The following is a 12672-nucleotide window of genomic DNA, read 5'->3' on the forward strand; positions in this document are numbered from 1 at the left end:
AGAGGCCTCTTGCCAAACCCAGTCACCTTTGCTACATCCCTAACAGCAAACCTGTTCTTTGGTTTGTTGTGTCAGTTAAATACTTGGCACATACATTGGTACTCAATAAATAGCAGCTGGTATTATTGCTTATTTTTTCTTTAAAATTTTCCCTTCAATCACATCTCTTGCCAGCCACCTCCCCATTCAGGCCAACCTCCTACCATCCCAAACATGTGTCCCTCCCCAAGCAACTTGCATCCTGATGCCTAGCCTTCGAATATGCTGTTACATCTGTCTAGTTGTCTCTCTCCACTCAGTCCACTTAAAGAACTCCTACTCATCCTTCAAAACCCTATTTATGTTTCCCTTCCTCTGGGAAACTTTTCCTCACTCCTAGGTTGAGACTCCAATCACAGATCCTGGACCCAGTGCTGTTGTGTTCCCTTTGGGTGCCCTGTGTCTGGGAGGGCACACAGAGCTCACAGTTATCACAGCATTACAGAGATAAAAAATTAGCTCCAAACTGCAAATGCTCAGACCCAAAGTGAATAATTTCATTCTGTCTACAAAATGTCACATCAAATTTGTTGTCCAATCCAATTCGAAAACCTCTTGGGCATCTGGAAATAATTTATCAAGGCGATATTTCTCACCTCATAAGAATTCTCAAATATGTCTGTTGATTGCAGACAAAGCAGACTGATTCATAAATCAAGAGTTAGTTGTAGTCAAAAGATATCCAGAACAAAATTGGAGAAAATTTTCAGTTCTTTTGAGTCACCTTTGTTGCAGGATAATTTACATGCAACAAAAATCACTATTTTTAAGTGAAAATGCTGATAACATGTTACAAATAAATGTATGCGGTCATGCATATAACTGTCAGTAGGATTACGAGAGAGACATTTCCAAAACCCAAAGAAGTTCCCTTTCTGGCAATCACTTCCTCCTCCCCCTCTGGCCCTGGCAACCACGGATCTTCCTTCCTTCACTACCCGCGTGCCTTTCCTAGAACCATGCCTTGTAACTGGACTCATACGTCATGCAGTCTTCTGCGACTGGCTTCTTTCACGCAGAACGATACTTTTGTAGCGCATCTCGGCTGTCACAATTGCCAGCATTTCATTATTATTTTTAAAAAAATAATGACCCATTGTACGCATTTAGAATATTTTATCCAGGAGTTCTGCCCTCCATCTCCTCCTCTCTCTCAGACCCAGCAACTGAGACACCCAAACCCTCCTCCCTCAGACCCAGGAGTCCAGGCCCCCAGCCCCACAACCCCTCCTCCCTCAGACCTGGGAGTCCAAGCCCCCAGCCCCTCCTCCCTCAGACCCAGGAGTCCAGCCCCAGCGCCTCCTCCCTCAGACCCGGGAGTCCAGCCCCAGCGCCTCCAGCCCCAGCGCCTCCTCCCTCAGACCCGGGAGTCCAGCCCCAGCGCCTCCTCCCTCAGACCCGGGAGTCCAGCCCCAGCGCCTCCTCCCTCAGACCCGGGAGTCCAGACCCAGCCCCTCCTCCTTCAGATTCTAGAGTCTGCCTTGATCTCCCTCAGGACCCCATGGGTTTGGGAAGCCCCAGGCCAGTAGGTCCCTGCCCGGAGCCTCGAAATTCTCAAATTCTCTCATCGTCCATGAGGGAGGTGCTAGTGGTGAACACGCACTTTAGGTGTGAAGAGGCTGATATATGGGAAAGGCACACAGAGGAGCGCAGCCCGCGAGCGGCAGCGCGGGGCGCGGCGGAAGCTGCAGGACCCTAACTCTGCCTCTGGTGGAACAGCCGCGCGGGGACAGTACCGCGAACGTGACGTCATGGAACAGTGCGCAGGCTCGCCCCTCATGCCCCGCCCCCAGGCCGCGGCCACGCCCACGACTCCGGAACCTCCCATTCCTGGCTGCAGCGGCGCCGGGGCCCATCCTCATAGGCCCCGCTCCGGGCAGGCCCGCCCCTTGAAGCCCCGCCCACAGCGCCCCGCCCCTTTCCGGAAGCTCAGGGCAGAGCAGAGCTTGCCCTTCTCCACGTGGGGCGCCGGCTGCCCGCTCCTCTCCTCCGAAAGACCCTTCGGGGGGCTCGGCGTCGGACCCCAGCTCCTGCCCGGCATGAACCGCTACCTCCTGCCACTGTCCGTGCTGGGCACGGCGGTGGGTGGCGCGGTGCTGCTCCGGTGAGTGCGCGTCCCTGGTGGGCGGGTGGGTGGCCGCCAGGTCGGGGCGGGCCGGGGACAGGTGGCCTGAGGGTCGCCGGCCTAGGACCAGTGCAGACAGTGCGGCGGGGCAAACCTAGGGCGGGCCTCGAGGGCAGGTCACGGCCCAAGGTCACCCCGAGGAAAGGGGCGGGCCCGGGCCCTGGAAACCTTCTGGTCATCGATTATTGAGTCCATCCTGCAGACAGGCATTGGGGGACCCCCATGCGTCACCCAGGGCCCCCTAAGCTCTCGTTACCCTCAATCAGAGACGCAAACCGGATTGTCCAGCTCGGTGAACAAAACGGTTGTACTGCATGGGATACACACGGAGCTCTTGTCTTTTCTAGACTAACGCACTTAAAAAAAACCCACAGACAACTCGGCTCCCGAATATTCTAGAGCAGCACTGTTTGGTAGAACTTTCTCGGCGGATGGAAGTGTGTCTGGGTGGTGCGGTCCATGATGATCGCCATCACACGTGGCTACTGAGCGAGCGCTCCCAGTTCGGCTGTGTTAGGCTTACCGTTAGCAATATGGTCCTTACGCACCTGTGAAGACCGTGCAGCTCCTGTGTTCTTACCACTAACAAAAAAAGAATTAGCAATATGTAATTTTATTACACGTACACAATACAAGAGATTAGCTGGGAGGCCCGAAAGTAATTGGAATTTTTTTTAATATAAAGATTTTGTTTATTTATTTGACTGACAGATCACAAGTAGGCAGGGAGGCAGGCAGAGGGAGGAGGAAGCAGGCTCCCCGCTGAGCAGACAGCCCCATGTGGGGCTCGATCCCAGGACCCTGAGATCATGACCTGAGCCCAAGGCAGAGGTTTAACCCACTGAGCCACCCAGGTGCTCCAAGTAATTGGAATATTTAAATACTTTTTTTTTTTTTAATAAAGGGCATGAAGCATAGACTGTAAATCTCTTTGAATAAATTACCTTTGGGTTTATTTGCCTGCGCTGTGATGAGGCTTAACGGTGAACTTGTTGCTTCTGACCCGATAACGTCATTTTCGTGTAGCTGGCTCGTCTCTTGTGATTTATAACTCATGACACTGCAGCTCTGGGATGGTAACTGGGTGTTTTTGAAAGTTCTAGAAGATGGAGAGGATTCTTTTTTAAATGGAAATAGTTTCCCCTTGTGATAAAATTCATCACCTGTTTTTTATTCATACTCTTGTCTTTCAGTTCTGATGAAGCTAAAAATAGTAACAATACTAAAGGGATAGCATGGGATGGGCAGAATGAACGGTTAGCAGAATGCCCTGGGGAAAAAGGATGGCTATTTCCTTTTAATTAACTTAAAGAATTAGCCCCAGGAGGGTGGTGGTTTCCGTGCTGTCTGTCGTAGGCTGGTGGCACTGTCTGCTTGGCCCGGCCCCTATCAGTGACATTCGCTTGTTTCCAGTATTTGGCCTCTGGGGAATGTGGGTAGAGGGTAACAGCCTCGAAAAGATGTGCATGTCCTCATGCTCAGCACCTGTGAAGGTCTTCCCTTGCCTGTCGTAGAGGACTCTGCCGGTGCCACTGAGTTAAGGACCCTGAGATGGGAAGGTGATCCTGGATTGTCCAGGTGGGGGCCCAGTGCAGTCACAGTGGTCCTTCAGAGTCAGGACCTGAAGATGCTGTGCTGACTTCGGAGACAGAGGAGGAGGGGCTGTGAGCCAGGGAGTGTGGGCACCTCTAGGAGCTGGAAAAGGCATGTGACCCACCTCTCCCTAGAGCCTCCAGGAGGAGCACAGCCCTGCCAACACCTGTCCTTCTCCCGGTGAGACCCATCTTGGGCTCCAGCCTGCAGACCCGTAGATTTACCTGTGCATGGTTTTAACCAGCCGAGCCTGTGGTCGCTTGTTACAGCAGCTATAGGAAACCAGTCCAGTGGGTCTTTGCAAAGTAGTGATGGTCCCGTGCGGAGCCTCCCCACACCCAGCCATGCGGAGCCTTTGCCTGCAACACCACATGGGCCCCCACGGAGTTAGGAGATGTCCTTCCTGTCTTTCCACTGCGGGAACACAAGAGCCCAAGATCGTAACAGTCAGGGTGCACATGTGGACCAAAGTGACCTCCTCGCTTCTTACCTACAGAGACTACGTTGCAGGCGGGGCCTGTCCCAGCAAGGCCACCATTCCCGGGAAGACCGTCATTGTGACTGGCGCCAATACGGGCATCGGGAAGCAGACAGCCATGGAGCTGGCCAGGAGAGGTGAAGTCCCAGGGGGCACCTGGTCTTGGGGTGTGTGGTCTGGGGTGGAGGGCTTGCGTTCCCAGGGGGTGGGAAGGTCGTTTGATGGTTTTGGTAACAAATGACAGAGACCAGACTCCCGCCGGCTTAAGCCAGAAGGGCTGGTGTCCCTGACAGGCTTAAGGGGAGACGGTGGGTCGGTGGGTCTCAGAAGAGGCTGTGGCCACCCAGTGGCTGCTGGGGCTGGTTTTTCTCTCTGCACTGGCCGTGCACTCTGTACCGTAGCTGACTTAGTGCTCATGGCTGGGCTGGGGCCTGGCTCAGAATCAGGTTTCAGGCCCTTCTAGGCTTACCGGTCAGGCGTTCTCTAAGGCCCCTCGATCTGGGTGTGTTCAGTGTTTTTGTCCTGGTCAGACTGGGGTTATGGAGGACGTCCACGGAGGAGGAGTGATCGCTTTTGAAGTTAGAGTTAGTGGATTTCCTGTCGGATCATCCTCCAGAAAAGAAGTCAAGGATTTAGGTTTGAGCAACCGACCTGCTCTTGGCTGGAGTGGGAAGGCTGTGGCAGGGCAGCTGGGAGGGCTGGGGGAGATCGGAAACTTCCTTTGGGCTTGATGGGTTGCGGGGGCCTGGGGAACGGGTCCCGATGGGCCAGCCTGGAGCTGCCCGTCTCCCTCTGAGGTCAGATAGGAGGGGGCTGTGATGGGCGGCACCCTGCCCCCGCCACCATATGGCGGTTCCCTGAGGAGGGGGCATGTAGTCCTCCCAGGAGAGGCTGAGCAGTGACATTGGGTGGACACCCCCACTGGATCTGGAGGGCTGGGCCCCAACAGAGGATGGACAGATCTGGGGTCCACTGAGTTCCCTTGTGGACCATGTGAGGGGAGGCAGCTGGGCCCGGCAGGGAGCGAGCCACGGGGATCCACGTGGATCCACACAGATCCACGCTATCTGCCTCATGGCTGCCTGTCCTCCTCCAGTCCCCGCTTCTTCTCACTTCTCTAATTTTTAAAGTTACTATTATTATTTTTTTTAATTTGACAGACAGAGGTCACAAGTAGCAGAGAGGCAGGCAGAGAGAGAGAGAGGAGGAAGCAGGCTCCCTGCTGAGCAGAGAGCCCGATGTGGGGCTCGATCCCAGGACCCTGGGATCATGACTTTAGCCCAAGGCAGAGGCTTTAACCCACTGAGCCACCCAGGCGCCCCTAGAGTTATTTTTTTGTGGCTGTACAGAAATTCGGTCCACACGTCACACAATTCCCCCGTGGTGGTTAGTATATTTCCGGAGTTGTGCGAACGTTGCCCATCAGTTTCGCCACAATGACAGCTCGTCCTTTCAGTGGTCATCCCCATTCCCACTCCTCCCAGGGAGCCATCCTGCCTCCTGTCAGTCAGCCTGTTCTGGGTATTTCTTATCAGCGGAGTCATCGGCTGTGTTGGCTTTCGTGACCGGCTGCTCCCAGCGAGGTCCGTCCACGTGGTAGTGCATGTCATGATCATTTCCGTGGCCAAGTAGGTTCCACGGTCTGGATGGACGCCTTGTGCCTCTCTGCTCAGCCGCTGGTGGCCATTTGGGTGGTGTCCGTCTTTCGGCTGCTGTAAATGGTGCCTGTGTTTTCATGTGTCTTGGGTGTCTGTACCTGGAAGAGGATCTAAAAACTAATTTTTTCCTGCCCTGGGCTCGCAGGAGGCAACGTCATTCTGGCCTGTCGAGATATGGAGAAGTGTGAGGCGGCGGCAAAGGACATTCGCGGGGAGACCCTTAATCACCGCGTCAGGGCCCGGCACTTGGACTTGGCTTCCCTCAAGTCCATCCGAGAGTTTGCCGCGAAGATCACTGAAGGTAGGAGGGACGACGCCGGCCTTGGGGGGCGAGGTCCTGGGTGGCCACAAGTCCCACGGTGTGGCGCTGGTGTTTTCGGACAGGTGCACGTCTCTACGGGTGAAGGTTGTACATTCTTATAGCTCCTTCCATTGTCACGTGGAAACATTTTACATTTCAACCGTTGCCTAAATTGGAAGAGTAATATTTCTGGGTATGCGAGCACCGTGTGGAACTTTAGTATCTGCGTCCGCCAGTACAGTTCTCGGCTCCCAGTCGTGCCCGTTAGTTTACGCATTACCTGCGGCTGCTTTAGTCCGGCAGCAGCAAAGGCCATGTGGCCTGCAAAGCCAACAATACGTAGTCTGGGCCCTTAGAGGGCAAGTGTGCTCTGTGGGACTCCCGCTCTGCAGGAAGACGAGCTCCGTGGGCATCGGAGCTGACAAGACGCAGAGGCCCGTTTGTGGTCAGGTGTGCGGGGAGCTGGCGGGTGGGTTAGCCGGCTGGAGGCGGCGGAAATGCTGACTGAGCTGGCGGTTCCTGCGGCTTCCGGCCCTTGAGGGTCTGCTGGGCGTCTCTTTCCGCAGGTGCCGGGATTCTGCCGGCATTTCCCACACTCCGCCTCCCTGACTTGCTCATTTTGCTCCCCACGGGATGTTCTCAGAACTGGCTCACCTCTTTATGTTTTCGAACAGGAGTACCATTGTACGGGATTAAACGTTCAGAAAGGACAAACGGGGGTGCAGCCGGCACCTCCCTGTCTCCGGCTACCGCTGCCTTCCTCAGCGGCGCTCGGAGTCCTCGCGTGACCTTCTGGAGACAGTCTGTGCATTTATAAAGCAGGCAGGTGTAGAGACCACCCTGTGGCTTTTGTCCTTTTTACAGAGAGGTTTCATGAGCGGAGGGGGAAGGAGCAGAGGGGGGGAGGTAACCCTGCGCCCAGTGCAGCCCAACCTGGGGCTCGATCTCACGACCCTGAGATCACGACCTGAGCTGAAACCAAGAGTCAGATGCTTAACGGACTGAGCCGCCCAGGCCCCTCCCTTCGCTTTTTTATACAATCAGAGCCCGTCATACGTGAGGAGCTGTGCTGCTTTTTCTCCCTCATCGGGCCCAGCAGTGCACGTATTACCTGTTTTTACAGAGGGGAAACCGAGTCACAGAGAAGCTGCGTGACTCTGCCAGGGTTGTATAGCTGCCCAGGGTAGAGCCTGGGGCTCCAGGGTGGGAGCTCCCAAGGGCTGTGCTGGCCCTTCCAACAGCCAGGCAGAGGCCATTGCACTGGTGCTTGATAACTAGTTTGTTGTCTCCACGGATCCTGGAAAGCACTTCCAGAGTGTGTGGGTTCCCCTGTGCCCCTCTGAAGGTGCGTTGAGGTCCTGACCCCCAGGACCTCAGCACGAGACCTGGTCTGCAGAGGGTCTGTGTGGAGGTGGTTAAGCCTGGTGTCCTCATACAGAGGGGAGGTGAGCACTCACACAGGCCCAAGGGAAGAGACGGGGAGTTGAATCACCTAGGAGCCCAAGAGAGAGCCCAGCACAGATTCTCCCCTGTGGCCCTCGGTCCTCAGAAGGAAACAGCCCTGAGATGCACCGACCGCGGGCTTCCCACCTGCAGGGCCGGCACACAGTACGTTCAAGCGGCCCATTGTGTGATGCTTTCTCAGAGCGGCCCTCGCTAGCCGATACGGGAAGAAGGTGCTAGGTCTGGAATCGGGTGCAGCACCGGCTGCTCAGCGAGCTGGGCCCACGAGTAACCCTCAGTCTGATGCCTGAGGCCCCTGCGGGTGCGGCTTCTTTCCCTTTCCAGGAGAGGCCTCCAGGCCTTAGGTGGGCGTGTATCTGTCTCTGGGGCTGCCGTGGCCAAGTGCAGCAAATGAGTAGCTTGAGATGAGAACCCGTTCTCTTCACGGTTGTGGAGGCCACAAGTCCGAGATCAGGGCGTCAGCTGGGCGGCCCTGTTCCTGAGACCCGAGAAGGCCCTCTGCCTCTTCCAGCCTCTGGCGGTGGCTGCCGGTCCCCGGCGATGCTCAGCTGGTTGCCGTGTCGCTGCAGTCTCTGCCTCTATCTCCCGGGGGGTCTCGGTCTGTGTCCTCCCAGGTTAGGGCCCACGCTGTGACCTTCTCTTAACCTGATGACTTTCTGCAAAGACTCTTTCCAAACACGGGTTGCATTCACAGGCTCTGGGTGGACGTGAATGTTCCAGGCACTGTTCAGCCCAGTGCCGGGGGCGCTGTCCCCACAGCTGCGCTGGCCCTCCGCGCAGGCCCAGATGCTGACGGCGTCCGCCCTCACCCCTGTCTTCCAGAGGAGAAGCAGGTGCACATTCTGGTCAACAACGCGGCCGTGATGCGGTGCCCGCACTGGACCACGGAGGATGGCTTCGAGATGCAGTTTGGCGTTAACTACTTGGGTGAGGGCCCGGGCTGAGGGCTGCGTGGCGTGTCCCGGACCCGGGTGCAAGCGGAGTCCCCGGTGGGCTGGACTTGGGCTCCAAGGCTCCCCTTCGTTGCTGGATGCTCTGTCAATCCTTTGGATCCTCTGCCCATCTCTTGGCCATGTGACCCTTTGTCTGTCCTCCAGTCTGCCTGTCCATCAGTCACTCATTCTGTCCACCCGCTGTCACCCTGGATGTGACTGGAGTTGTTAGCAAGGGCAAGGGGGGTAGATACTGGGTGGGCGCCAGTCACTGGATCAGGGCCCACCCTAGCAACCTCGTTTTCACTTGTGAAGACCCTTCTCCAAATAAGGCCCCGTGCTGAGGCCCTGGAGGTTGTAACACACGTTGCTATCATTTGGGTCCTATTGGCTGGGATGCAGTCACATGACCTGACGTTGCTGCAAGGGGGTCTGGGAAATGTAGTGTTTCACTGGGCAGTCCTGTGCACAGCCAGCAATTCTGTTGCTGAGGGAGACGCGGGAGGCAGTCCGTCCCCTTGGGGTTCTTGCAGGGCCTGATGTCTGGGGCTGGGTCACTCTTTGCTATGGGCCCATCCTGTGCACTACAGGGTGTCCAGCAGCATCCCTGGCCGCCTCCCGCCAGATGCCAGGAGCGCCCCCTTCTCTCTCTGGAGTTACGATGACTGGAACCTCTAACCTTGCCAGATGTCCCGTGGGGGAGAGAACTGGCCCCTGTCGAGAGCCCTGGGTTACTGGGAGGGTCAAAGAAGGTACCATTCTCAGTACGATCCTATGTACCAGCTAAGAATTCAGTGAAAACGGTCTTCGTTGTCCTTCCTCTAGGTCACTTTCTCTTGACAAACTTGCTGCTGGACAGACTGAAAGCCTCGGCCCCTTCACGGATCATCAACCTCTCGTCCTTGGCCCACATCGCAGGACACGTAGACTTTGACGACTTGAACTGGGAGAAGAGGAAGTATGACACCAGAGCGGCTTATTGCCAGAGTAAGCTGGCCATCATCCTCTTTACCAAGGAGCTGAGCCGGCGGCTGCAGGGTATGTGCATGGCGAGCCTCGCAGGCCTTCCTCCTGCTCTAGCTCTGGGCCTGGAATGTCTTGCTGCAACCCTGGGCCCAGGGGAGGTCAAGCCTTGGTCCCGGAACAGAGCAGGCAGATGTGTGACACACATACCCTTGGTTCTCTGGTGCCTGAGGCAGACTTGACCAATCGATTGTGGCCTTCTGTGTTTATCCCACTGGGCATCTAGGCCGTTGGTGCTCTAGGCTAGTGGTGCTCAACCACGGCAGTGTCTGAAGATGGCTGTGGCCATCGCTTCAGGGAGTGGAGGTGGGGCGGGTGTTGCCGCTGGCATCTAGCCGCCTGGCATCCTTCCGTGCACAGGATAAACATGACGGGACCTCAGCGTCCACAGAGCTGAAGCTGAAGCCTGCCCTTTGCCCCGCTCCTTGGAGAGCATCCGTGGGCCAGCAACATGAGCTCAGCTGGGAGCCTGTCCTGACTGCAGCACCTCAGACCCCATCCCCGACCCACTGCTTCAGGTTCCCTGAGGTGGGTGGAGCCCAGCCGTTTGGGCATCTCAAGCCCTCTGGGTGATTTTTTACGTACGCTCAGGTTTGGGAGGCTCTGCTCTGGGCAGTCGTGCAACAGAGCAACTTTGCAAGATGAAACCACCGGATGTGGAAGTGTCAGAGCAAGAGGGGTGGTGTGGGGTCAAGGGTGGGACCCAGCACAGTATGGGGTAACCCTAGAGCTGAGGGTGGTCCATGTCAGGCTTCCAGGTGGGGCGTGAACCTGGCGTCTGCCGTCATCCCTCCTCTTCCCTTCTCTCCCCAGGCACGGGTGTGACTGTCAACGCTGTGCACCCCGGTGTGGCCAGGACCGAGCTGGGCAGGCACACGGGCATGCATAGCTCCGCCTTCTCCAGCTTCACGCTCGGTAAGCCACCTCCTGGCCTGGGCTCCCTGAGCGGAGCCCCTGCCCTCACAGCCTGGGGCCTGGGCTCTCTTCGGGGGATTAGTCAGGGTTCCGCCAAGAAATAGAACCAAGAGGATTATATAGATGCTCGGAGAGATTTGTCACGCGGGGCTGGTTCCTGCATTCAGGGAGGCTGAGACGACCCGTGATCTGCCGTCTGTAGGCCGGAGGCCCGGGAGAGCTGGTGCTGTAGTCCCAGTCCAAACCCGAAGGCCTGCAGACCGGGGGAGCGATGGCATAAGTCCCAGCCCGAAGGCCAGGAGCAGTATCTGAGGGCAGGAGACGGGTGTTCCAGCTCACGCAGAGAGGGGGAACTCGTTCTGTTTGTACCCTCAGCTAATAGCGTGATGGCTGCCCAGCCGGCGCGGGCGGGACTTTACGCAATCTGCCGATTCCAGTGCTGATCTCTCCCGGTCACATCCTCATGGACACGCCCAGAAACAGGGCTTTACCTGGGCTTTCTGGGCATCCCTTAGTTCAGTCAAGTTGACACAAAATTAACTGCACACTCCAGAGACTGTGTCGGCGGCTTGGCTCTGCCCCCTCCCCTGTGTCTTCCCGGGTCCCGAGAACGAGTTACTTCTACCCGTGTATGCAGCCTGCTGGCCTCAGAATAGGCCCAGAAAACAGACTGGATCCTGTTTGATGAAACAGATCGAGTCTCAGAGGAGACCAGGGAGTTGACTCCTGCTTGTGTGTAGGGGGACGCTGGCTTCACCCCAAACTAGCTGTGCCACCCAGGGAAGCCACTTCACCTCTTGGGGCCTCAGTTTCCCTCCTTACAAAGTGAGGGCCATAATAGTGTCCTCCTACAGTTGTTGGGAGGTTGAGATGGGCCTTAACAGGGCCAGCACAGGGCCTGACCAGCTTTAAGGTGAGTAAATACTTAGAACTCTAGAGCTAGTATTTGTAATCCTGAAAATCATTTACGGGGTGGGTGTCAGATTTCAAGGATCTTAAGCTGAGGCTGGCCCCAGAGATATTTAATAAATAAAAGTTATTTTTAAAGCAAAATGGGGTAGGGTAAGGACTCAGAGCTGACTGAGGAGGGAGAGCTTCCATTTGCCTGGGGAAAAGCGAGGGAGGCTTGCTGGGGGAGGCAGCTTTTGGGCCGGTCTCTGCATCTGGAGGGATTTGGCTGGGCAGTGCCAGGGAAGGGAGCTCCTGGTGGAGGGAATCTTGGGAGGCACAGGCCTGGAGGGGGGCTGTATGGGACTGCCGTCCCACATCTGGCCTGTGGGCCCCGGGCAACCCCAGGGATGGCGTGGGGCTTTTCCTGTCCTCCCTGAGCGTGTGCGGACTGAATGCTCCGTGGGCTGATTGCAGGGCCCGTCTTCTGGTTGCTGGTCAAGAGCCCCGAGCTGGCAGCCCAGACCAGCACGTACCTGGCTGTGGCGGAGGAACTGGAGGGTGTTTCTGGGAAGTACTTCGACGGACTCAAAGAGAAGGCTCCGGCCCCTGAAGCTGAGGATGAGGAGACAGCCCAGAGACTTTGGGCTGAAAGTGCCCGCCTGGTGGGCTTGGAGGTGCCTCGTGCTTCCTCTGTGAGGGGGCAGCCCCTCCCCAAGTAACCTCTTGGAGCCTGTGGAAACTACGCGGGAGGCCGAGTACCAGGATGGAGCAGCAAGACCAACCAAGGCTGGCCGCTCTGTCTGCAGCACCCTCTGGGTGGCAGCGCTGGCTGGGTGAGCCTCAAGGCCACTGCTGTCATGCTCTCAGTCCCGTCTAGGTGGCACTGTTGGCCAAGGAACGCTGACGTCCATGCCCATGTCACCCTCCGGATGGCAGTGCGGGTCGCCTGAGCCTCAAGGCCACTGCTGTCGTGCCTTGCAGCACCTTCTGGGTGGCAGTATTGGCCAAGGAACACTGACTGCCATGCCTACGTCACCCTCTAAGTGGCGCTGTTGGCTGCTTGAGCTCAAGACCGCTGCTGTCATACCCCCAGCACCCTCTAGCTGGCAGTGTCGCTTGAGGAGTGCTTACCGCCGTGCCCACGTCCCCTCTGGCTGGCACTTTTGGCTGTGTGAGCCTGGAGACCACCGCTGTCACGCTGGTACTGCCCTCAAGGTGGCAGGTGCCCAGGGAACGCTGGCTGCCATGTCCAC

At 56.9% G+C, this 12672-nt stretch overlaps 1 protein-coding gene across 1 annotated transcript; it reads left to right on the top strand.

Annotated features, from left to right (window-relative positions):
• The first annotated feature begins 2012 nt into the window (after positions 1 to 2012).
• Positions 2013 to 12243, top strand: RDH13 (retinol dehydrogenase 13). The gene is made up of 7 exons (XM_032848652.1): positions 2013 to 2143; positions 4254 to 4372; positions 6039 to 6194; positions 8481 to 8585; positions 9416 to 9628; positions 10427 to 10528; positions 11894 to 12243. Exons 1-7 carry the CDS (start codon positions 2079 to 2081, stop codon positions 12136 to 12138), a joined length of 1005 nt encoding a protein of 334 aa, XP_032704543.1. The 5' UTR covers positions 2013 to 2078; the 3' UTR covers positions 12139 to 12243.
• Positions 12244 to 12672: the final 429 nt, after the last annotated feature.

Source organism: Lontra canadensis, unplaced genomic scaffold (assembly GCF_010015895.1).
Source record: "Lontra canadensis isolate GAN:19392208 unplaced genomic scaffold, GSC_riverotter_1.0 scaffold206, whole genome shotgun sequence".
Lineage (NCBI taxonomy): Eukaryota > Metazoa > Chordata > Mammalia > Carnivora > Mustelidae > Lontra > Lontra canadensis.